Consider the following 26022-nt stretch of genomic DNA (forward strand, 5'->3'; position numbering starts at 1 on the left):
AACTTGTTGAAGTCCCACCACTATTATTTACAGATGGAGGAATGCTGAGTGAAGAGAGTGTGGCTGAGTGTGCGTGAGAAAGGGAAGTTACAGGTGGAGTTCAAAGGCGGGAGTGACACTGTAACTCCAAGGGTTAGGGGGAGGGTCCAAGGTCAGAGGGAGGAGGCTGGAAAGTACCGTCTTCTCCAGAGCTGGTCCTGATAAGAGCGACCCTGGTCCGGAGGAGGGGAGCGTGCCTTGTGATGGTTGCCATGGTGACGAGGGAGCCAGCGGCTGAGGACCAATCGGACGAGGACACACTTTATACACTTTTGTGTATAAAGAGTCAAGACGTGAGATAGTTTTTTGTCGCTCTAGAAGACGATTGCTGAGGCTAAGTCAGGCGTAGCTGCTGACCCGGAATTCTGCCTATATCAGGGAATACGTTTCTTGGATACAAGTTGTTGGATTCTTGGTAGTCATTCTCACGAGTGAACGGATGCGTCGAGGCACGCGGGAGGTGCGGTCGAGACCTAAATCCAGAGGAGACAGAGCCTTTCCTGTCAGGGCTCCTCCACAGTCTGCCTGAGGAGACCCCAAACACAAGGTGCAACTCCCTGCTCACTGCTGACTTCTAAAGTCTTGCACTGATGTAACATCCTCCTGCCATCTCCTTGGTTCTCACCTACTCAAGTACATTCACTATTTTGCCTGTAAAGTGTGAACAGCGTTGTAGGAAGTGCTCTGTAAATAAAGAATCATTATTTTATTATCATTATACAACTCCCACGCATATAGAAAGCCAGCGCCTCAATGCTTCCATTTCCTTTGAAAGTTTCCAAAACTTCATTGAAACACTTGAACTGTCAAAACGCACACAGATTTGGCAGCGGCTGAAAACAGGATTAATATTGAATCAGACGCGCTGTGGGAGAGGGCGGATGATGAACGAGTTCTCGTGGCAAAGCAGAGCAAGACAAACACCAGAGCACTGCCAGAACATCTTCGCCACTTGGGGGGCATCCATCACGCCAAGGTTGCCGCGACAACCTGTTTCACCGGAGACGGGGAAACCGTGCGTTGCCCCGGAACCAACAAATCACCAAGTCAACAATGTCAGCAGAAGTTTTCTGGAAAAAGAAAAAGAGCAAGTCTGTCTTTTGTTTTTGCCGACGAAATGGAGAGCTGGACTCACACGGGGTGAGGACTAAACCGCATTAGCTCAAGAATTGTTTCCACAGTAAAGTGAAATATTCATGTAAATTCAGTGTGAAATGACTTCATGTCTTTGGGCGACCTGCTGTGCTGAGATAAGACGGGCTGCTTCCTGTCGTCTGTGTCGTCTCGTGGAGACGTTTCTTCGATGCTGAACTTTAATACGATGTTCAATAGGCTTCTTGGTATTGGAGTTTCTTTCACCATCAACAGGGAAGGAACTATAGAGAGACTATGGAGAGGTAGTAGTGGAGGTGGTGTGATGGACTGGGGAGCTGTCCAGGGTGTCCTCCTCTGGGCTGCAGCCATCCCAGATACCATGTTTAAGAAGAGAAAATCAAAACTCAAGCGTAAAAAACGATTTTCAAATGCGAAAAGACAAGAGTGAAATGAAACTTTGAGCGACGCCTACTGCGTTTGTAACTTCTGAAAGCGGTAACTTGTTGTTCGTCTCTTTTAAACTTGGCCAACAGGAACGGTCGGAACAGGGTGGACACCCCTGCTGCGAAGGGTTGCGACACATCCTCCCTCCCATGGCGTCACATGTTGACGTTGGGAAAGTTGCCTTTTGCGTCCTATACTGACAAAAAAGGAAGCCTTTGGGCGTAGAATGTTGACGCATGAAAATAAGAGAGCTGTAGGATGGTGCTTCATTCATACTGCGTCTAATAACGTATCAAATTTCTGTTTAAAGGCCATCAAACGTTTTAGTCACGGTCACTTTACAGTACCGTCACTGAGGAGGAGAGTTACGTGATGGGGTTTTATATAGGAACTGACTCAGTGAAGAGCCTCAGCAGGTCTCTGCCTCGCACGTGTGGTGCTCCGTAACGTGCGATCCACGCCGCTTTACCGTCCACTGAAACACCTATTCGTAACATGCAACGCTGAAGGATTCCTTTTTCGTCAGTATAGGACGCGAAAGTCCACTTTCCCAACGTCTATATATCACCTTTCATTTGTCCCACCCCGGGTTCTAGTTGAGAATTCTCAATGGTATCGGAGTATCAGAGTGGAAACGCAGAACCCTCCAGAGCAGCCTGGTTGTTCATTCCTGCCAAACTCAGCGATGACCTCAGCCGGCTTCGTACCTCCCTCAGCTGTCGGGTCATGACGCCCATCACTTGTCCAAACTCGTGCAATGATGCCCGCGAACTTCTGAGCTCGGACTCGTCTGCACTCGCTATTCTAATTTTCACCCCGAGAATCTCCTGGGACAGGACAAACCTGACCCTGAGCATAAACAAGTCCAGAAGATTACAATATACACTCGTGCGGCAGAGATGCTGCTCTTGCATCACAAATACCAAGCCAGGACTGGAGGCTCGATGTGGGGATTCGAGAAGTAAATCTGACTTCACTCTAAACTCGCTTCATGACTCTCGTGCCTTCACTTTTTAAATGTATGTATTGACGACTTGGCGGCCCGCGGTCCTGGCTGGGCTTGAACAAGAACCATCCTGGAGACACGCACCTGTGACTGACAAGAACAACGGCTCATCCTCCAGTCATGACCTGGATCTGTTCCTTCATTGGGCGGGATCTAAAAGTAAAAGTGCTGAAGCATCTTTCACCACGACTTTGGGAAAGTACGTACGCGTGGTTATACTGAAAAGCCGCACAGGAACACGTCCGCCCCGAATCTCCTCATATTTAAAGCTGGGTCTCCAGTTTAATCCTGTGGAAATAGAGATGATGTCAATCTGCCTCTGGAAACTGCTGACTCGGGCTTCCTGTGACCTCTTTGTTTCTTTGATGCACGCACTTATATATTCATGCGTCAGAGCCTTGAGAGAGACCAGCAGAAGCTCAACCTGCTGCAGCTACAGTTACAACAGTCTCTACAAGTGGCAGGCATAGATGTCATTGACAAGTCTGTGATGAATCAAAGGTTCTTCCAGGTCCGTCTGGAGGCCCAATGATGCTCATCGTTCCATTCCAATCCAGACGGATCCTTCTATCCAGATCAGTATGTCGGTGTACTGCCTTCATTTCCTCCGTATTTCTGCATGTTTCCACAAAGCTTACGGATACAGACCAAACAGAGCAGTACCACCTGAAACCATGGGGGGCAGTGTTGCTGTTACTACCCGATATGTAGCTCTAATGGGACACGAAGAAGACATAACAATGGTGGAAACTCTCCGTCCTCCAGTGGTGATATATTTAACGTCCTCACCGACCACCACCTCCTACAACGCTGCCTCTGTTTCCTCTTTTGTGCAAGAGCTACTTGATCAATGCTTCTTCCACAGTCGCCATGTTGGTTTTGGAGTTTGTTGTTGTCATAACCTTTTGAGTCTGGGCTGCTCCCCCTGGTGGATATATTGGTGTACAGCAATAGGAACGCAAGGAAGCATGTGGTCAGTGACGGTAACAAGGTTTGAAACGGACTGGAACATTAGGTTAAGGGGGCATAAATGGGCCTTGAGTCTGATAAACCCGCGTCCGTCAAATAAATCCTGGAGTCCGTGTGAGTCAGACATGGAACCGGGCGGAGTTGGCTTTTTTTTTCATTTCATGCCTCACTTCCGGGCTGTAGACACAGTCAACCGATCTCCATTTGTGACGCCAAACGTCTTGTGTTCCCAGTGAGTGTCGTATCCTTTACGAGGCGCACAGATGTTTCGGTGGCACTTGCATGAAACAATGGCTGCTAAGGCAGTCAACACAAATTTTGTTTTCCATTTGTCCCCATCCAGTCAGCGTATGGTGTGCCTTTTGGCCCTCATGTGGGTAACTAGCCGAAAAGTAAACAGCAGTAGAAAGAGGAGACCAGTATACTGACCATTGCTTGGTCCGGTTGTCATATCCAAGTCTTTTGGATAGAGAACTAGTCAGTAATTCAAAGGTCCTTCAGCTTGAGTTGAGCCTGTTTGACTCATGTCTTTAACTCCCCCAGTGGTCATAATGGAGACCACAACAGACTCATCAGGAACTGAAACTCACCACCACCAAATGTCACCAGCATCAGAGTGACCTTTGCTGACCACAGCCAGCCGCCGGACTGTTGCCCCCCTCCCCCGCACTCCTCTACATCCTGTTCCTGCGCCGGGGAGTCTTTGTCAGCCTCACCCCGCATCCCGCCCCAGGACGAGAATCACCTTCTCTCTCCTGCGCGTCTTTCTGACCTGGAATATTTCATTATTAGCAGGTCCGCCGGGCCTGGCACCAGCTGGGAAGTGATGTAACCAACACCTCCTTACTTCGCATGTACAGCCTGTGCGTCACGAGGACCTGTCAATCATCGGCGGCATCGAACGCCGAGGAAACTTTTTCGCCCGAAAACACAGTGTCAGATGCAATGACTTATTTTTGCTGCGTCATAAAGTGACTGTGTCTTGTTTGGCAGCAACGCCTGTGTGAGTGTGTGTACCTTGCATGGCTTTACTTATGGGGACCTTTTGCCGAACCCCTCAAGTCGAATCCTCAAATTACGGATTAAAACGTCAACATAACTGAGTCATTATAATTGAGTTTCAGCTTGGATGTCCATGTATGCGAGTCTCTCCCGCTCTCTCTGTGTGTGTGCGTGTGAGTGTGTGATCAGAGCTGCGTTCTAACATTCTCTTGAACAAAGATCATCTGCGTCTCCATTATTCAAACACTGACTCAAACTCTCTTCATCACAAACAAGTCCATTTTTTCCAGATTTGTTGGTCATCAAAGTCTCTTGTTCCCTCACAAACATCTGAAACTGTGCAGTCAAAGGCGGCGGCTGGTGAGCGTGACAGCCCGAGTTCAAACCACAGCTCCGCCACTCAACAAAGGCTGTGTCCCGTTTCTCCCGCTAACACTAGCACTTAACACTGGCACTTGGTTCTGAGTGTCCTCCACTAAGAAGTGAAGTGACTGACGTCCCTAAGAATTCATGACGCTTCATGACGTGACGCGTAAAGACAGCGTGTCATTGGCCGCCGTGCTGTTTTGTTTCCTGCATATCAAACACAAACACAGCATCCGACACAATAGTGACTCGGTTGTTTCCATCTCCATGTAAACAGCACCTCCGATTGGCTCCCCGATCCGTGACCCCGACCCCAAGCTCCACAAGCAATGACACACGCATGTCTATTGTGAACACAACACAAATTTAGAAAAGAAAGCTGTCAATAGCTTTTTATTAGAACATTCCAAATGGAAAAAAAAAAAACTTTACATAATTCATATTGACAAAAGGCAACACTGTCAAAAAAGCAACAACTGTGAAAGAGGGCGATGCTGAAGCGAAGTGGGAACACAGAGAGTCCGGTGGCGTGAATACGACAGTTCGAGAAGCAGGAAGGCAAAAAAGGAAGCGCAGGATTGTCAAGCGGCGGGACAGAGAGAGAGAGAGAGAGAGGTAAACATTTGCTTTCGTTGAAGACATTCTCTGTGACTCGTCCATTGGGTCCATTGACTAGTCACTTGCCTCAAAGTTGGGGCTGTGTGTTTTTGGCGGCGAAAAGCGACGTAGTCTGCTGTCCCTTTGCATATGTGAGGGTTTTCATCTTTATTTCTTTCGGTAGTCGTCTCCGTACGCTCTGTGATCGTCCTGCTCGGGGAACTGGTCGCCGTAACGGCGTAGAATGTCCTGCAGACTCGGCATTCCCTGCGCAAGAGGCTGGTACGACAGATGAGCTTCCTCCTGACCACTCTGGTACGGCTCAGGTTCGTACTGGTCCTGCTCCTGCTGCTCCGTCTGACGGTCCCTGTCTGCTGCCACCTGGTGGTCCTCCTCAGCGCGATGCTCAGGCTGAGCCTCCGTCTGCTCTGGCTCATACCGTCTCAGACGACAGTCAGTGTCATACTCGGGGTCGCAGTCTGGGTTGGCGGGCTCCAAGACCCCCTTGCGTGTTCCGTCAGCGTTCAGGTGTGGCTCGTATGCTTCGGCGGCGTATGGGACGCGGCGGTGGATCCCGGATCTCGGCTCGGCCGGCTTGACCGGGAAGCATTCACGATCGTAGCCAATGTAACAGTCGTAGCCTTCCTTGGTTTTGCCTGGGGGGCCCAGAGGGTGGCGCTCCTCCTGAGGTGGTTCCTCAAAGGCGGGATTGGAGAAGGGGTACTGCTGTCTGGGAGTGGGGGGCCCATTTCGGTGCAAGGCAGCAGCAGCCTCTCTAATAGCAGTGTAGGGGTCAGTGGACTCTGGCGCTGTCTCCGTCTGAGTGGAGTACGGGTCGCTGCCTTGGACTTGGGCCATGTACTGACGCAGCATAGCGTACGGGTCAGCAGCAGCTGGAGCAGAAGGAGTGTTTGGCTGTCGGAACATTGCGAATGGGTCAGCGGCAGCAGCCACTGGGTTGTTTGGCTGGCGGTACATGGCGTATGGGTCAGCAGCAGCAGCCACTGGGTTGTTTGGCTGGCGGTACATGGCGTACGGGTCAGCAGCAGCAGCCACTGGGTGGTTTGGCTGGCGGTACATGGCGTACGGGTCAGCCACCCTGTTGGCGTAAAGATCCCTAACCATGGCGTAGGGGTCGGTCTGAGGGTCGGGAGCGGCCGGGGCTGCCCGGATAGCAGCCGCCTCCTCCGGCTCCTCCTGTCCCTTTGAGGGGGACACAAACTTAGTGGCGGTAAGAGGGTTGCAGCCTTCTTCAAACAAAGGGTTGCAAGAACCAGGAGGAGCGGGACCTGGAGCTTTAGGGGCTCGCTGGGCCTAGGAACAGACGCAAGAACAAAATAAGCGATTGGTAAAAATAAAGATGGGAAATACAGGTGACTTGTCCAAGGCGACTTGCGAAAAGACCCCTGACTAAGAGTTTCCTGAATCATCCCAATAACATACACAGTAACATGGCTGTCATGGTTACAGTAGAATCGGTCGGTCACACGCGCTCTTACCACCAGAGAGGCAGCATAGGCACACATGGGGTCCCGGAGCGGGTCGCAGTTGGGGTACTGCAGGTAGAGGCCAGATGGGGCTTTCTGAACCAGCGTGGCCTTGCAGTTGGGGTCCTTCTTGGGGTCACAGCCGAGGTGAGCATAGGAGGGCAGCGGCCCAGCCGACGGCTTGTGGCCGTAGGCGGCTCTCAGGTGGTACTGCAAACACTCAACGTCGTCCGCGGAGCAAATCCGCAGCAGCTCGGCCTTCTGCTCCTGTAACGCAGTCACATGGTGTCAGTTCAGGCCACTGGACTACAGTCTACTGAACTTTCCCCTCAGTCTAAAATCACACAATACAGAACAGAGGTTCCAATGCCCGAAATATCACATTAGTATGAGATACAAACTGAGATCTGAATGTCGGTACCTTGGTGAGGAAGGACTCGGCAACAGGGGAGTAGTAGTGGTAGCCCGACTGTGGATCCTTCGCAGGAGCAGAACGGACGTAGAGGGGGGCCGGGGCTTTGGCTGGAGCTTTCACCGGAGCAGCAGCCGGCAGAACCAGGGGCAAGTACGGGCTCTTACCCTGGAGCAAGGCAGCATACAGGCAGTAGGCGTCCTTGGTGGGGTCGCATGTTTTGACCGGAGCGGGCTTTGGGGGCTCTGGTTTAGGCCTGCTGGTGTAGGAGGCCACACAGTTGGGGTCATCGGAATCGGCACAGGACTTGTAGACCTCGCCCAGGTGACGCAGGTAGGCCTTGTAGGAGCGACGGCCCTCTGCACGGTTCTTGTTCTGGAGGTAGGCCAGGTAGATGCGATCCATCTCCTGAACCTGGAGGCAAGTCATCGAGTTGTTAGAGCCAATGATAGTCGGAACAAGAGGAGTTGGACACCCTGGACAGCTACACCACAGGACACAATCACAGGACACAACAACCTCTCACACCGACTGGCGTGCCAGAAAGAATCGTGAAGCGGAAGAACACAAGTTGCCACTCACAGCCTCCTGGTTGCCGTTGTCGCTGAAGAACTTGTATCTGGCCCAGAAGTCCGAGTGCTGCTTGTACCAGCTGATGTTCCTGCGGTGGCGGATCAGCCTGCGGTGCGCCTCTGCCGCCGCTGCCTTCTCCCGGATGCTCTCACCCGCTGAGGAGACAGAAGAGGAGGCAGGATTCAAGGACTTTTGAACTGTTACACATCCATCATTGACTTTGTTAGCAACAGATCCATCAGAGCGAAGGGCGTCGCTACACTGAAGCGCAGCTCTGAGAACCTTCACAATGCATTACTGTCCCCTTCACTCTTAAGAACATCAGCAGGCACCATTCAGAAAAATCAATAATTATGAATAAATAACTTTAAAATTAACCAAGCAGCTGCATCGTAAGTCGTCACTTAAATTAAAAATAAATTATTATTATTCATAATACAGCAGAAACATAGTTAAATATATTTAATATATAATATTAATCATAAAACGTGCTTTAAAATTGAGCAATATTACATGAATAAAAGCTGCGTGCAATAAAAAAAAGACATGTTACTGCTGGAGTTGCATTGGTGAGTACTTTTGTTAATTATTTAAAAAAACATGGCTCAATAAAATTATGCAATATAAGTGGTTAATGAGAATTTATATAACACCAAAAAAAAAAAAAAAAAAACGGAACAAATTCAATCCAGATATACCTGACTTGTGTAACAGATGTCAAAAAGTTTTTTTTTTTTTTTTATCACTGCATTTGGGAATGTGTGAAGGTGCAGAAATGTTGGAAAAATTGAAAAGATCTTATTGGTGAAATTATGAGGTGAACCCAAGATTTGTGTACTGGGTGTTTATCCAGGTAGTTGTAAATTTAAATTTTCATGAACCTGTGTTTTTTACAAGCCAAGAGATGTATAGGGATGAGGTGGAAAAGCATGATAGGACCGGGCATGAATCGGTGGTTACAAGGACTGAGAAGCGGTAAAAAAGTCAAATTTAAGAGATTTAAGTGTGGAGACCCTTCCTGAGGTATTTGAGGGAACGAAATGTTCCACTTGGATCGGAGTGAAGGAGCTGATGGAAAACTTTACTGTTTGGTTAAGTGTGTCTTTTCCTTCATTTATTGTACCGGTAATTATTTTTATTTATTCTTTATATATTTTTTTGTTATTAATTATTTTTTATTGATTTTGATCTGTATACTATGTCAGAAAATTCAATAAAAAAATGAATTGTGGAGAAACAGTACACGTGAAAACAAAACTGACACAATAATCACTGTTGTCACATAATAATGAAAATTTATAGATTATTTATAGGGCACAAAAACAGTTCAATATGAATTATGAAACATGAATCCCAAACATATTCAACAGTACTATAGTGGTACTAGCGCTACACTTAATGACTGTGAAGATACAGACAACTTTAAATGTTTAATTCATTAATATTGCACCGTTATGAGTATTTTAAAAAACAATCAAATTTCAAATCCAAAAGGTTTAACTTTATATAATAATATATAATGATATAATAATAATGATAATAATAATAATTAGTAGTAGTAGTGGTTTATTATTATTTTGAGAGTGTTGTGCAACTTATAAACGTCCGTCCGTCTGTCAGCAAAATAACTCATTCATTTACATATTGACAAGGAGAGAATGAACGTACAACTAAATGTCGGTGGCCACCTGGATCCACACCTGGATCCACACCTGGATCCACAAATCCCTTTCAGTATTCGAGTCGCTCCGTTGAAAGCGAGCTGCAGCCAAGTTCAGCCTTTCACTGGGGAGGAACTTTCTCCCATGAGTGAGTTCCTGAACGCTACTGCCACCTACTGCCCCCTTATGTGACCATGAGTGATACCACAGAAGGTCAAAAGAAGAAACATCTCACCATATGACAGATGACTGTATACAGTTACAGTTCATATGTCGTACACTCAGAACCAAACTCCTGTCCTGCAGACGGCTTGCTTCACTCTGACCCCACGTGCGCGTGCGCTGTGTGTGTGTGTGTGTGAGTTATTTACCATCTCCTTTGGCCCGTGGGGCGATGGGTCCAGCGGACAGGAAGGCTGCAAGAGAGGAGCAGAAGAGCGAAAGCAGATGTGAGAAAGCTGCTGAAGCAGGTGATAGGGATGGAAATTGCTTACGTTGGCCACTGGAACATGTGTGTGATTTGTGATAATTCATGACATTAAAGCTCAAACACTCGCCGCCGATATTAAGGCTCAGATGGGAGCCGGGTAATTGGCAGCGCCGGCGGGGCCGGGGGTCTGCTGCGCTTTGTAGATTTTATAGGTGAGGCTCACGCGGCGCGCCCAAAGAGCTGCGTGTGCAGAGTGTGTGTGTCAGTGTGTGTGTGTGTGTGTGCAGAGTGTGTGTGTCAGTGTGTGTGTGTGTGCAGAGTGTGTGTGTCAGGGTGTGTGTGTGTGTGTGTGTGTGAGTGTGGTTTGTGTGTGCAGAGTATGTGTGTGTGTCAGTGTGTGTGTGTGCAGAGTGTGTCTGTGTGTGTGTGTGTGTGTGTGTGCAGAGTGTGTGTGTCAGTGTGTGTGTGTGCAGAGTGTGTGTGTGTGTGCAGAGTGTGTGTGTCAGTGTGTGTGTGTGCAGAGTGTGTGTGTCAGGGTGTGTGTGTGTGTGTGTGAGTGTAGTGTGTGTGTGCAGAGTGTGTGTTTGTGTGTGCAGAGTGTGTGTGTGAGTGTGGTTTGTGTGTGCAGAGTATGTGTGTGTGTCAGTGTGTGTGTGTGCAGAGTGTGTGTGTGTCAGTGTGTGTGCAGTGCGTCTGTGTGTGTGTGTGTGTGCAGAGTGTCTGTGTGTGAGTGTGTGTGTGTGAGTGTGGTGTGTGTGTGTGTGTGTGTGCAGAGTGAGAGTGTGGTGTGTGTGTAGTGTGTGTGTGTCAGTGTGTGTGCAGAGTGTGTGCAGAGTGTGTGTGTGTGCAGAATGTGTGTGTGTGCAGTGTGTGTGTGTGTGTGTGTGTAGAGTGTGTGTAGAGTGTGTGTGTGTGTCTGTGCAGAGTGTGTGTGGTGTGTGTGTGTGTGAGTGTGTGTGTGAGTGTGTGAGTGTGTGAGTGTGTGTGTGTGTGTGAGTGTGTGTGAGTGTGTCTGTGCAGAGTGTGTGTGTGTGTGTGTGTGTGTGTGGTGTGTGTGTGTGTGTGTGTGTGAGTGTGAGTGAGTGTGTGTGTGTGTCTGTGCAGAGTGTGTGTGGTGTGTGTGTGTGAGTGTGTGAGTGTGTGAGTGTGAGTGAGTGTGTGTGTGTGTCTGTGCAGAGTGTGTGTGGTGTGTGTGTGTGAGTGTGTCTGTGCAGAGTGTGTGAGTGTGTGTGTGTGTGAGAGTGTGAGTGTGAGTGAGTGTGTGTGTCTGTGCAGAGTGTGTGTGTGAGTGTGTGTATGAGTGTATGAGTGTATGAGTGTGTGTGTGTGTGCGCTGACCCCACGCAACAGTGGATTCAGATGAGCTTCTTTCATCTCCGTGGCGAAAAGGTGCCACGATGAAAGAGAGGAAGGGGTTCAAACAAGACATCCAGGGGTGGTTTATGGGACAACATGGGAGGAAAAAACAATCTTCTCATCAGAATTAAAATCGGCGCAGCGGAGGAAGGCGTAAGGTCGCGGGACAGATTTGACTGGAGCGGAGAGAAATTAAAAAGCGATTGAGAGCGGAGGAGGAGGAGGAGGGTGAAGGTGACCTAAAGTGATGGAGCCTGGGTCCAAGGATGCTGCTGCCTCGGTGTATCCGCCGACTTGCCATTTACGAGCCTGTTAAAGAGCTGCCTGGCACATCTGGAAGCTGCAGGGACTGAAGGAAGGCCAGAGCAGGGGGAGGAGGTGATGCTGACAGGTACTCATTTTTACAGGAGCAGGGATGAAAGGAACTTCCTCCCTCCTTCATCTTTCTTAAAAAGCCTTTTACAGGAAAGCAGCGCAGATCAGAACCAGGTGTCTCACCCAGGAGTGATGAGGAGCGGCCGGGTTCCTGAACTGGGAGCCTTCGGACGCCTGGCCTTCACAACAGAGGCTTGGACTGACTTGGACAGTCACAGCTGGGAGGTGGGGGGCACGATCTATGTGCCAGGGTGAGGGTGACATGTATGGCCTCTGTCTTCAGTTCATTCACTCACTTTGTTCATTCTGTGACCCTGGTGCCCTTCCCAGCTACCCGGGGTGAGAGGCCGGGGCTCCTACGGACAATTTAGGGTCACCCATTGACTCAGCAGTTTTTGAGCATGGGAGGAAATCAGAGTGACTTGGACTTGGGATCATAAAACGCTCTGTTTTGTTGTGTAGATATTTAGCGTTTTGTCCAGACCAAAACCAATGAGACCAAGTCCAGACCAAACCAGAAGCACAAGTCTCTATAGTGATGATGTCACAAACATAAACCTTTACTTTTCACTACAAAAGATGAGGTTGTCATTTTCTTCATAATAAATTAATTGAAGAACTGAAAGGCTTTCATCGTAACAAACTCATTCTTTGTTTCGTATTCACTTTGCTCTCCTCCCAGTCATTGGTCCTAGTCTTGACTCGGTCTCAGGCCCTCCAGGTCTTGGCCTGGGACTAAATCCCTTTAAGCCCTGGTCTCGGGTGAGGCGGTCTCGACCAGAAACATCACTGAGAACATTACTTGTCATCTTTCTTTTCCTCACAATAGTGTCGGTTTCTAGAATGAAGCCATTAGCGCAGTAGTGCTACCCATGTGGTCCTTGATAAACACGTATTCCTTAAGGTTGCCAGACCAAATCCCGGGTGTTTGCTGCCAGGCACTTATTGCCTCTCCACCAGTTCCATTTGGAGTTGAATTCATTTCTACTTGTCATGCGCACATTTAGTTACAAAAGTATTTTCCAAACTGCAACTGAGAGATGAAAGTGTGGCACAACTCATGTTGAGTGAACGTTCAGTGTTGCTGACAGAATGTGCTTCATTGGCAAACAACTCAACCGTATGACTCAGATCACGGTCACCTCTAGGACCGTCCTGAAGATGGTGAGTGAAGAGGTCACTCAGCCACAGCGCCGGAGCTCACATTAAACTTGAACCCTTCCTGCAGGAGACACTGACCTTTGACCTGCCACAGCTTCACACCAGAGCAGTGTTTAAACAGCAGCCTCTGGAACAGCTGGTGTCGGACGGGAAGTTAATGACACAAAACATTGGCAATAACACACAACCTCAACTCTTTCATCACAAAACCACTGAGTCAGGACTTGATTCACAGATTCCACGAGTCAGCAAATTCCAGCGCCCCCTAATGATGCGCAGAAAAATGATTATCATTGAGTTCATGACAAATGTGGTTTAGTGTTGTGGGATTTTTTTTATTTCCAGGCTGTTAAATAGTATTTAATAATTTCAGATTGATCAAGTGCATTTTATTTATTATATTCTTTTGAGTAGTTTACACAAGTTTACAATGACACGTTTTTTTCTTGTTTTTTTTTTTTCTTTTACATTTTTATTCTGACGTGTATTTAAAATTGTGTCCTCAACATTCTTTATTTCTGCTACCTGTATTGAGAAGTTAAAGAATATGTATTTGTCAAACTACTGCGCTGCCGCTCCTCCCACCAGCATCGAGTGACTTTTAGTTTGTGACCTTTGTAGTGACCTCAAAAGTGAGGCTGGAATATTTGTAAACGGGGATTACGGTGAGTCACGGGAGTCTGTCCCAGCTACTCGGGGTCAGACGCAGGGGACCCCCTGGACAGACCACCACTCCATCATAGGACACATAAGTGGAGCCACCCACAGATCATTTAGAGCCACATATAAAGTCTATGGTTTTGAACCATGGGAGGAAACCAGAGTATTTTTTGAAAGTCAAAGTTGTTGCTCTAGAACACTACAGTCGTCAGCAGAGAAGCTTCTTTCCTTCTGACTTCCTCCGTGACAGACTGTCACCGTGCTACTTCTGATCAGGTGGTTTTCCATGGGTTTGTGTGTCGGTCTGCATTCAATGGAAGTTTAAAAGTTTGGGAAGAAATGTTCTGGATTTATGTGAAATGGAAGAAGGAGCAAGTGGTTCGACTTTGGGAGTGATCCGGAGCATTTGTTTGCCATCAATTCAGGCGTTTTGCAACACAAGTTAAAGACAAGTGCAAGGTCTCCACACTCCCTGCTGGTCCAGAGGTTAGGATCCGGTGACCTCGGGTTCCAGTCCTGCTTTCTACCGCTGTCTATACCTCTTTACGTGACTCCCTCCTCTCCTCTTATCACAAGATCAGTCAAGTTCTATTGTGTATCTAGTGTCATAGCGATCGCAGAGTGACCATTCTTCCACACCAGGGCCATCACACGGGGCCAAAAGTCAAAGGTCAAAGCACAGACAAATGTTCAGTGTCAGTTTAAACTTGTATTTAAAAACATTTCTGACACTGCCAGCTCATCATATTGAGAAAGTTTTGCTCTGACAGGTCACAGAAAATGACCACGTGGGCCAGAGTTGGCCCCCAGGTCTTGGGTTTGACACCTGTTCCTTATGCTGCTCTCTTCTATGGTGGTTTTTGTTCCCTCACTTTCAACCTTCTTCCTTTGTTTTGTGGAGCTTTCTGACAAATAACATGAAGAAGGTTCTTCAAGGCTTAGGCACAAGCTACACAGGAGGACTTCACTCAGGAGGACTTCACACTGTGCTGCCGCAGCAGTAGGTTTACATCGGACAGCAAAGTAAGAAAACTGGAGTGTGCCAAGTCAAAGTTGGGTCTAGTCTGTTGTTAAATGTGTCACAGGAAAGATGGTGGGAGCAACGTCAGCGCATCCTGACCATGACTCACCAGGCAGCAGGATGACGGCCAGCAGGGCAGCAGTGAGCGCAGCAGAGAATCTGGTCCTCCCTCGTCCAGCCATAGCTTCACCTCCACGACCGCTGCAGGAAACAACTCGCTTCAGCTCCGACACAAGTGATGAAAGCCTGCTGAACTCACCTGAGCTTCTGTCTGTTGGTCCTCGGCAGATCCAAACCTGAAGACTGGGTCCACCTGTGCACGTACCTGCGACCCTCCTGTGACAGACTGCCCGGACCCGGGGGACCCAGGGTTTTAAACACGGCCCGCCGTCTCTGACGTACACACACACACAACAAGCATTCATTAACACGCAGCAAACACACACACACAGACACACACACACACACACACGCACGGACCACCTGCAGAGGGGGTCGGCACAGGACCCCTGATAGGCTGGGACTTTCCAACGGGACCTGACCAATGGGAAGCGTTGTGAATAACCTTGGGAGGGTTTGGCTTCATTCAAGTGTTTCACCGTGTTGAGGTCGGTGTCGTGGAGGAGAGTAAAAGTGCAGCGGAGCAGAGGGGGGACTAATGAGGGGCTGCAGGGACGCCACATAAGCACTTCTCCTCAGAAGCCAGGGCCAGAACCAGACCACAGCTTCTGTCCTGCTCACAGCTGCTCCACACATGAGGAATTTGATAATCTACAGTTTCCTCGGCAGCCGCTTGTGTTCAGGCACGTCGGCCTGCGCGCACGCACACACAACATAGAGACACAAACACACACACAAAACACACGCACACACAACAGACACAAACACACACACACAAAACACACGCACACACAACATAGAGACACAAACACACACACAAAACACATGTTCACACACACAACATAGAGACACAAACACACACACACAAAACACACGCACACACAACAGAGACACAAACACACACACAAAACACACGCACACACAACATAGAGACACAAACACACACGCAAAACACATGTTCACACACACAACATAGAGACACAAACACACACACACAAAACACACGCACACACAACAGAGACACAAACACACACACAAAACACACGCACACACAACATAGAGACACAAACACACACGCAAAACACATGTTCACACACACAACATAGAGACACAAACACACACGCAAAACACATGTTCACACACACAACATAGAGACACAAACACACACGCAAAACACATGTTCACACACACAACATAGAGACACAAACACACACGCAAAACACATGTTCACACACACAACATAGAGACACAAACACACACAAAAGACACACACAAACACACAGCACACAAACACACACTCAAAACACACAAAACACATATTTAAAAACACACAACATATAAAACACACAAGGACACGCACACACAAAACACACACAACACAGAAAAACAAACACACAACATAGAGACACACACACACAAAACACACACACACAACACAGACACAAAACACACACAAAAGACACGCGCAAACACACACAGCACACAAACACACACTCAAAACACACAAAACACTTACACATATAAACACACAACATATAAAACACACAAGGACACGCACACACAAAACACACACACAAGCACACACACGCACATGCACACGCAAGCACACACAAAACACAAACACACACAAAACACAAACACGCACAAAACACACACATGTGCACACAAAAAACACACGCACATGCACATACACAAGCACACGCACAAAACACACATGCACACTACACATGCACACACAAAAAACACGCACAACACACAGACGCACGCGCACACACAAAACACAAAAATACCCACACAGGAGGAGGATGAGATTTATGATGCACAATGAGCTGCAGCTGACTTTATGATGACACTCTGGCTGGAGGACGCACTTCCTCACATCTCACTGCTGCAAACTCAAAAGGCTTTTGGACTTTAACACAACGTGACTACAGTCTGTGTCTCCAGCTGTCGAGGGACAGTGTGTTTTTCTCAGCAAAATCTGCTGATGTCATCGCTCTGCAACTCAGAGAAACAACTGGTGAAATATAGAGGCACCGAAGTAGATTCAGTGCATCACGTGATCAGTCACGGTTACACACTTGTCAAATGACAGTAGATGGTGTGAAACAGGTTGGTATTAAAAGATGAAATAATGAGGAGGTCATCACAAACCGTCAGTGAAAAGGCAGCAGCACTGTCTGGCACCATGCTGGGGGCCCGACGTATGACTGCCTTCCTGTACCAAGTTACATTACGACTAGCTCAACAACTATTTCACCTTTACATCTTCGTTTTTATCATTGTTTTTGAAGCGCTCAATGTGAGCTAACGTAGCTCATCTAGCATTAAAGCTGCTAATGTATGATGCGGCCCACTTTCTAATGCTCTTTCCTTTGAAGCCATTTTAAAACTCTGTTTTCTGATTATTCATTTCAACTGAACTGAAACTGCTGCTCATGAAAAGCATGTTTAGCTATTTCTGAAAGTGCACCTTTGGTTGGGTCGATGGACACGACCAAACGTAAATGGAATGACAAGCCATAGCGTGGTGTATGGCTTTACTTTCACAGGGAGAATCAACCCCAAGTTCCGACACTTTCTCAGGAGGCGGAGTTTAGATGGAACTCTTGACTTTATTTTTACGAGGTGTCAGGCTCCTCCACTGCTTTGCTTCTGTGCAGGGGGCGACACAATTATGTTTCACTGCCACACTGTCAACCAGCCAACATATGAGAGAGAAACATGGATGGCGCCCGAGAAGGGGCTGAGATCAGATGCTAAACTCAGGTTCTGGTGGACCTTGGAGCCGTCCACATTTTTTTTTGCGCCCCAGAAAACCAAATGGCTGTCAGTCCAGCTAAGTTCAGACTTTTAAAATGCATGTAAACACCTTCGTCCAACTACAGGAGAGAAAGTAGAATTTCTTTTCGTCGGACTAAACCACCTGGATACTGCGGTTAATAGCTGTTTGCTAGCACTTAGCTGCGTTGCTCGACTGGCACTGGGTGATGTGCGGCTTCGTGAGCTTCAGCTACGCAGCGGAAGTCAACAAACTCCCAGACTCATCACGGTCTAATAACCTTCTATACAACGGAGAAGTGGTGTGTGTGTGACCTGATGCAGTGTGTGTTCCTGGGTCTGCCCCTATGTCTGCGGTGATCACATGACAAACCTGACGTCAGCTCGCCACGACCATGATCTGCAGATGTGTCTTCACCTTCCTTCACTCAGGTGGTTTTTATCATTAGTTCCCTCAAGAAGATTAGAAGACGTGATTTGATGGTTTTAGGAGACGACGTTACTACCATGCTAGCAACCGTTAGCATGGTTGCTAAGTGAGTCGGCGCCTCACGACGGCGATCAAAAGCGAGACCCTGTAGTTCAGCTACTCCACATCTATCATTCTTGTGAAACAAAGAAAATGCGGGCGCTAGAACATTTTATTTTATTCAGAAACTTGCGAGTTTGTTCCCAAAACCTGGTGAAGGAAGCGTGTTGAGGGTGACGGCGTTGAACCATCGCTCACTGATTCTGGAGCTCTGAAGTGAAACTAACACCATCACTGTCCACACAGTTCAATAGAACAGTCTCTTCCACAGAACTTCCCTTAAAACCCAGAGCTGAAGTTCCACAAGGATAAGCGGATCTCTCTACTGGCAGGAAGGGCTGAGGTCAAATGCCCTGTTGGATCGCAGCGTTTGTGAGAGACACTCATGTAAAACTGGCCGGTCCCTTGATGCGGTATATGAAAGACACCGCAGTGTTAAAAGGGCTTTTTTCACTCGAAGAAGCATCTCTCTCTGGACCCTTTATCAGCTCACTCTCTGCGCTCCAGAGACGGCGGTGTGTGGAAAACCCCCAAGGGCATTCGCCAACACTCGCATTCAATACTCTCAATCCCTCTTTGATGCGCAGGTTGTCTTCAGCAGGTCACAGAACAACGTAGCAACAGAGTTTGATCCTGATTCTGATAAAGCCATGGAAAACCTTTGTCAGCGGACACAAGGGAGGAGGAAATGAGAATCAGGGAACGCATTTTCCCGGCTCTTACGTGGCACAGCCACTCGAACAACAGGGTCTCCGGGCAGAACATCACACTTCTAGCATCGGCTTGTTAAGTGCATCTCTGAGACACATTTTCCCCAGGTACATCACACTCTCTTGTTATGGAAAACTGAAGCACCAGACTGGGACACGAGTCCCTCCCTGCACTGTGCGCCTTTCAGGAACCACATCTTTAAAGAACAAAGCTACATTCTCCAGCATGGCATCGCCACTATCTCTGGTCTTCTCTCAGCATTTCCCATCAGAGGTCACCAAAGCAAGTCCTCCATTTTCACCGGTCTCTGGTCACACCTTCATGTCCTCAAGTGCCCCATCCATCGACCTCTTTGGTTGTCTTTCTCAACTCCCTTTGTTGGTCCCTCCATCTCCTCGCAAGAGACTCATCAGCCACCTCCTGTTTATCCATGAAGCTGATCGAGTTTGCGGATGACACCACCATCATCAGGCTCATCTTAGATGGAGATGAGTCGGCTGACAGGAGGGAGGTGGAGCGGCTGGTGTCCTGGTGCAGCCACAACAACCTGGAGCTCAACGCCCAGAAGACAGTGGAGATGGTCATAGACTTCAGGAGAGTCACAGTTTCTCTGTCCCCTCTCATGTTGGCTCGTGTACCCATTCCTATTGTGGACTCCTGCTTCCTGGGAACCACCATCACTGAGGACCTCAAATGGGAGCCAACCATCAGGTCCCTCATCAGGAAGGCCCAGCAGAGAATGTTCTTCTTGAGGCAGCTACGAAAACAACGACTGTCATCATCCAGTCCATCCTCACCTCCTCTACCACAGTCTTCCCTCTGGCAGGAGGCTACGGTCCATCCAGACCAGAACCTCCCGTCACAGGAACAGCTTCTTCCCCTCGACCCTCAGACTGTTGAATTCGTGAACAGCCTTTGTTTTTTTTTTTTTATTTTGTTCATGAGAGCACTTTATTCCAAAGCACTTCCCTCGTTGGCTCCCCACTGACCATGGCAATAAAGTTGATTCTGAGCAAGGAAAAAAAAACCTTCATTCACTTCATTGTATGAATGGTGATTTTAACAGCCATTGAGAGGTAGTTTGCGTCGCTGCAATACGATTCAGCGTCAAGCATTATTTAATTCTTACTTCAAGGCCTCATTTTAGACCATAACTGCTGCTTTGTACAAGAGGAAACTGGCTGCAGCACTTTTTATATATAATATTTTTGTTACATTTTAAGGGAGGACCTCCAGCGACCGTCACGGCGGTAAACAAAAGACAATGAGCCAAACGTTTATCTCCACAGCAGGCCTTTGTCTACACAATAACAGTCATTCACACCCATTATTTCAACAATAGGTAACTGTAAAATACTTCCGTTCTAAAAACAGTTTTGGACGGCCACACAATTCTTCACCATTGTTGCTGCCACGGTGTCCTACGGGCTTCTGTTATGATGCATCAGTATGTCAATAAAGGGGCCTGTTCCCATGGGAAGTCCTTTGTGGCAGGGTCAGGACTGCAGACTCTCACGGGTCTCGGCTAAAATGAGAGCTGCTACGGTTTAAAAAATCCTGGGGGAAACCCTGTCTTTAATACCGCTGACCTTGAATCACGGTACCCTAAAATGGGCGTTCCCATGCTCGGGCTCCTTCGGCAAGATTGCGAGTTCATTTTACTTTACAGGCGACAAACGCCACATCACTAACAGAGGATCGGTGACGCTTGTGAATCTTTCGTACTTAGTTTAGATTGTAAACAAGGAAGCAACTACAGAGCCAAACTACAAACCCACATCAGTGAGAAGGTTCGTACTCATTGTAAACTGCAACTCCTCTGACAATGTACTCAAAAGTGAGAAAACTTGGTTGTTGTTAAAACCAAAATGTGCGACTTCCATCGGCGCTTCTCTGGACATTGCCACATTTTTGGCAGCCTGTCCCGTCGTGCCCCGACTCAGCAGTTAGCGTCCACGTTAACACTGTATCTCGTATGTAATTACGTTTCCTCAACAGGTGTTTCGCGAGGACAGCAAACCTGCAATCCACCCAGGCAGCAGATTCGAACACGACCAAAACCATACTCATAATTTTCTCGGCGGCTGGAATGTCAGTGATTGTAAAGAATCCACGGACACCTGGTTCAGCGAGGAGCTTTTCCCTCTTCCTCAAACAAAAAGTCTTTATTTCGACACGTTGAGTGACAGAAAAAGTGAGGGGCTTCAACACGGCGAGGGAAAAAAAAACACGCCCTGGTAAGTGTTTTAATTTATGTACATATATTCACAAAAACACGCCGCAGTTTCGGTCACTGAAGGTCGTCGTCGTCAAACAGATCCTCAAAGTCTGCAGATGGAAAAGGAAGGAAGGAGAGAAAAAGACACAAATAAATCACAGTCCTTGAAGAGTTTTTCAGTCATTAGCTTCTCTTGTGAAAAACAAAATGTGGATTGCCTCAGTCTTCAGCAACTAAAAGGTGTTTTTAAATCCAAACACAGAGGTTTACTTGTTTATCGGAGTGTGTTTTCATGTATGTTTTTGTGGCAGTGAAGTCACTCATGCGCTCGCTTTCTCTTGGTGCAGCCTAAAACAGCAGCCCTTTTACTGACTTCTTCTTGTAAAAATATTGAACTCCCTCACATATGAACCATTGCTGTCTGTTGTTAATATTATTCATGAATCTTCACAGCACTGAAAGCATTTATCTGAAACTATTCATAAAAACTTCTTTAGACATCCTGAAGGATGAGGGACTCGGTGCAGAGCACTGAATTGAAGCCTAAGTGAGCTGTGAAAATAAACTTCAAAGTGTGTTTGGCTTAGAAACAGGCGATCTGAGAGACACTTGAGGTAGAACCACGGATTCATGTATGCTGTCATGTCATGTCTGTCTAATCTAATCTGCCGGAAATTCTGGAACCTAGAGTGCACTGTAATATTAGCCACACCCACTAAATTTAAGAAGGAAACTAGTCCTTGTTCATCCATAAGCCGCTGTCCGCGCCGTAGAAAGGTCAGTGGTGCTTAAAAAAGCACGAGGATCACTTCTAAACTGGTTTGGAATACAGCATGGAGACTGACTCATGAAACAAACTGGGCAATGTTCTGAACTGGAACCATCAACTCCTCACATCTTTTATTGACATTAAAGCGCTCAAAATGAGCTGTTTTGGACTGGAGGTGACAAGCAGCTGCTGAGACCGGCTGTGGAAATTGGGACACGCGGGCGAAAACAGCACATTTTGAGCACTTTAATGTCAATAAAACGCCTGTGATTTCATTGGTTTGATGAGAGGAGGCTCAATATTTTGGCAGCATGAGGCTCTTTACGCTGCAAAAATATTAGCCACATCGCTATATAAGCTGAAGGAGAAAAAAGCAGTGTCTTAAAGTCTAGAAATTATTATCGTCTCTTGTGTCTGGAAAGGCCAGATGAGTGGCCATGGGTCAGACGCGGCGATGGGGAAGTCTTGCTTTCTTTGCTTTGGCTGCTGCCCCCACGACGCACACAGGTGAGTCTCAAAATCAAACAGACAATTTGGAATAGAGAGGAGGAGTTGTCAGTGCATTATAATTTTTGAATGAAAATAAATCAAACTACAGCAAGTGAAGGCACCGTCCTGATCTCTGGCAGCAATTATTTTGCCGAGTGAAGGAATTGTCAAAGGAGTGAATTTAAACCCGTGACACGATAGTGAGTCCATCAAATGTGTTGGGAGCATCAGACTTTAAACACCACAGCTGCTAAACCACACACGACACAGATGTAGCTTGTCACTGCGGCTCATACCTAGAAGCTAAACTGCTGCGGTTCATGGAATTCATATCAGGAACTCAACCTGAACCCGGTGCCTGGCCCAACATGCTTCTGAAGGATCACATCGTGCCATGAATTACGCTGGTAAAACGTGAGCAAGACAAGTCATGTGACAAGTTAAAGTTTATGAAGAAAAGTGTTTTCAGCCTGGTGCTAGTTCAGAGGATCAGAGACCCTGCCACATGCATGCGAGCTGCTCTGGCGAGGAGGCAGCAGGGAACCCACCCACCGCCTGTTTCGCAGCGCAGACGTGTGTGTGTGTGTGTTAAAAGCAGCTGACTGGCGAGGCGTCCTGCTGCGTTTCCGTCTGACAGCAGCTATAAACCCACTTTACCGTCCCCTTCGTCAGCCCCCTCCCTCCTTTAACAATCTTCATTGTGGGTCATGTGCTGCTGAGCCAAAATTGTTTGGCCTGCAGCCGACGCTGCAAGACGGAAAACACATTAGCTTAAGTGTTTCAGTGGATCCTCTGTCGATGTGTTTACGTGTGTGTGAGCCAGCGCTGCTGCGCACGTAAACCTTTGTTTATGGAGGAACAGGAGCGTTGTGAGGTCCTGAATGTGTAAAGAGGGCTTGTTAAAGACGAGGAAATGTGTCAGTTGTCAACACTTTAGAAGGAGATGAGGACTTGGGTAAATATTTAACTTCAGCACAGCGAACGTCGTGGCGGAGAGCGCGAGGCGAAGCACGATGGCGGGCCTGGTTCTATTTACACGTGGATCGCATGCACAGCCGCGAACAGATCTAAATAAGGGGTGAGGCGGAAGTGACATCCCTGGTGCTTCAGTCGTGTTCAGGATCAAACTGGGAGACTGCGGGGAGACTCGGGATGTGGCTGATGTTTAGCGCGACTCCGTCGCACGGAACAGCTGCTCGCACAACATGTGTCCTGCCAAAACTTGCCAAGCATCCGGCCGGGCTGGAGGAGACCTTCCCTTAGGGGATCGCACTCGTCCTGTCATTTGCTGCCTTCACCAGATCAGCTGTCACATGACGACCGGGTTAGCGGCAAAGTGGGACGTGAAAGTTCAAGGAAGTCCTCGTGTGCGTGTTGCTCATGGGGCCGGGTCTAAGGCGGCAGGCTAGGTGGCGCTAAATACAATCTACTCAAATGCATTTGATAAGAAAACTCAACTTAAATGTGTTCATTCATTCGCTAGTGAAGCGCAGACGTTTGCTTGTTGAGGCCTCAGATCACAGCAAGTGTGGGTATATAAGACCCAACAGAACACGGTTAACAAATATAACGCCCATCTGTTAAGTTGTCGCTTCATTGATTTCATAGTTACTAATGTACGTACAGCGACAACATTCTCATTAGTATTGGCAGCTGGATCCATACCACACAGTCAGTGCAGGAGTGTCATGTGATGGCCATGGATTTTCTCTCACGCGCAACAATGTGTCATATTGTCGTCATCGATATCCAGTCCACGACCTTCACAGCCCTTCTGTGTGCGACTTCAAAGTAAAGGCTCATCACATTGACCGTGGTTGAGTCAGGGACAGTCAGAGATCACTAACAACAATAACCTCAGAAATTGTTTTAGTCAAGCGCATGTCCGATACGCCGCGTGCGTGTCTGTGAGTGGCGGAATGAATCACACAGCGCAGCAGTGACACACAAGGGAGCTTTTCAGCCGCACATCACACTTCTGACAGATGTGACCTTCAAACAGGGCCCACGGAGGAGTTTCGGGGCTTGAATCGTGACACAATGTTTTGTTGGGATTTAATTCAGGACTTTATCAGACGGGCTTTCATTTAAGGTGAAACTCACAAAGGCTTGCACCAGAGCCACCGCTGATATTAGACGCCTGGTAGTCTGATTGCTCCTCCTGAGTCTAAGACTGTGGACAATATAAATGGATAAAGGAGGTCCTCACCATTGAAGAAGTCTGAGTGGACCGCCTTTTCGTTCGCTGCCAGGTCCATCAGCAGCCCGCTGCTGCCTCCTGCCTGCGGACAATCGCAATTACATTTCATTCACATTTTATCATTACATTTTCTGAATAAAAAAATAAAACACAAATCAAAGCGTGTCATTAATGAAACCAAAAATGGTTAGTCAGCAGGTAGGAGAGTGTCATGAGACGTGTCTTTAGTGTTGCAGTGAGTTTCTCAACTAAAGACATGCCAAATATTCTTCTTAAACCCAGAGTCAATAATCATGCGTCACATTGCATGTCTGGTTCTCCCTGACAGTTTCTCAAAAGACTCGGACGTTCTTTCCTTTTTCGCCCAACTTCAAACCCTTATGGCTCATTGAATATTACAATCTTCGAAGCAACGTCTCAACGCTGCCCAAGTAAGAGTCTCCTTCTACATGTGCACCTTTCTCGCGGCAGACATGGAAGAAAACACCTCTGGCTGAAGTTTTTGAATATAAGTTTATAACGTTAACATTTCAAGCTTCTAGTGATGTGATTCTTCATGACACATGAAGAATCACATGTGTCATGAACACATGTTCATGACACATGTGTGTGCTCCTTGTCCAAGTTTGACAAGGAGCACACTCCATGCAAAAAACAGGAATTGCCTTTTAATAGTGTTGGCTCAGTATTGGCAGAATCTATCTCCATTTTTAGAAAATGTAGGGGGAAAGATATAATGTGGCCACCAGAGAAGACTGCATTCACCATTTAACAAGCCCCTTCCACTTCTCTTTTCAGGAGTGAACACAGTTCATTAAATTTTAAAAATTATATATATATATGACATGCACGAATAGAATAGACAAATATCACTTTCTATCTCTATATAATAAGAACCTTTCTACGGATTAAAGAATTCAAAGAAGAAACCAGACCATGTGTTTGAATCTTGAACGTTATATTCTACGTGACTTATGTTTGACAGTCCTATGTTGATGCTCTCCGCTTATGAAAAAAAAAAAAAGTTATAGCACAGTCCCATCATAACCAGTTATTTTGAGCCCAAACTGAGTTTTGCTTGGTAAAATAAATAGAAACGAACGGGAAAACGCGAACAACACACACTTATGAACAGGTATGACGCCCGAGATCCATAACATCGACACAATGCGAGTGACCTAATATAGAGTTTGGACTTTTGTTCATGTTAAAAACGACCGTACACACGTCAGTGTGTATTAAACCGCATGTTTACATCTCGCCTGCAACACTCCACGGCTGCATTAGCTAGCTGCGCTAGCCCGGTAGCACTCGCTGACATCGCAATTATTGACAATAACAGTCCAAACTCACTTCGTCGAGGTCCACGTAAGGACCCGCTCCTTCGGGGAACATCTCGTCCACGGCAGGTTTCATTCCGTCCGATTAAAGTCAAGCAGAATGACGTTGACTTATTCGCAATGCTACGTTGGTTAGCAAAACACAGCAGGTGCAGCTAAGAAATGTGCTCGGGTAAATCAGGAGACATTAGTTCCGCAGCAAAAGTTGAGC

The 26022-nt window shown here is 47.4% G+C and overlaps 2 protein-coding genes across 3 annotated transcripts; both read right to left on the reverse strand.

Annotated features, from left to right (window-relative positions):
• Positions 1 to 5421: 5421 nt before the first annotated feature.
• On the reverse strand, positions 5422 to 17496 carry and1 (actinodin1). Of its 2 annotated transcripts, XM_053860154.1 has the most exons (7): positions 14914 to 17496; positions 14764 to 14855; positions 10023 to 10067; positions 8000 to 8145; positions 7427 to 7831; positions 7018 to 7272; positions 5422 to 6832 (listed from the first exon to the last, which is right to left on the reverse strand). In XM_053860154.1, the coding sequence occupies exons 2-7, from the start codon at positions 14834 to 14836 to the stop codon at positions 5687 to 5689; spliced, it is 2070 nt and encodes a 689-aa protein (XP_053716129.1). In that variant the 5' UTR covers positions 14837 to 14855; positions 14914 to 17496; the 3' UTR covers positions 5422 to 5686. The 2 variants fall into 2 exon arrangements, with proteins under 2 accessions (XP_053716129.1, XP_053716128.1); XM_053860153.1 differs by having other exon boundaries at positions 14764 to 17496.
• A 2529-nt stretch (positions 17497 to 20025) lies between these two features.
• On the reverse strand, positions 20026 to 26017 carry cops9 (COP9 signalosome subunit 9). The gene is made up of 3 exons (XM_053859672.1): positions 25825 to 26017; positions 24481 to 24553; positions 20026 to 21123 (listed from the first exon to the last, which is right to left on the reverse strand). Exons 1-3 carry the CDS (start codon positions 25885 to 25887, stop codon positions 21086 to 21088), a joined length of 174 nt encoding a protein of 57 aa, XP_053715647.1. The 5' UTR covers positions 25888 to 26017; the 3' UTR covers positions 20026 to 21085.
• Positions 26018 to 26022: the final 5 nt, after the last annotated feature.

Source organism: Synchiropus splendidus, chromosome 3, assembly GCF_027744825.2.
Source record: "Synchiropus splendidus isolate RoL2022-P1 chromosome 3, RoL_Sspl_1.0, whole genome shotgun sequence".
In the NCBI taxonomy this organism is placed as follows: domain Eukaryota; kingdom Metazoa; phylum Chordata; class Actinopteri; order Syngnathiformes; family Callionymidae; genus Synchiropus; species Synchiropus splendidus.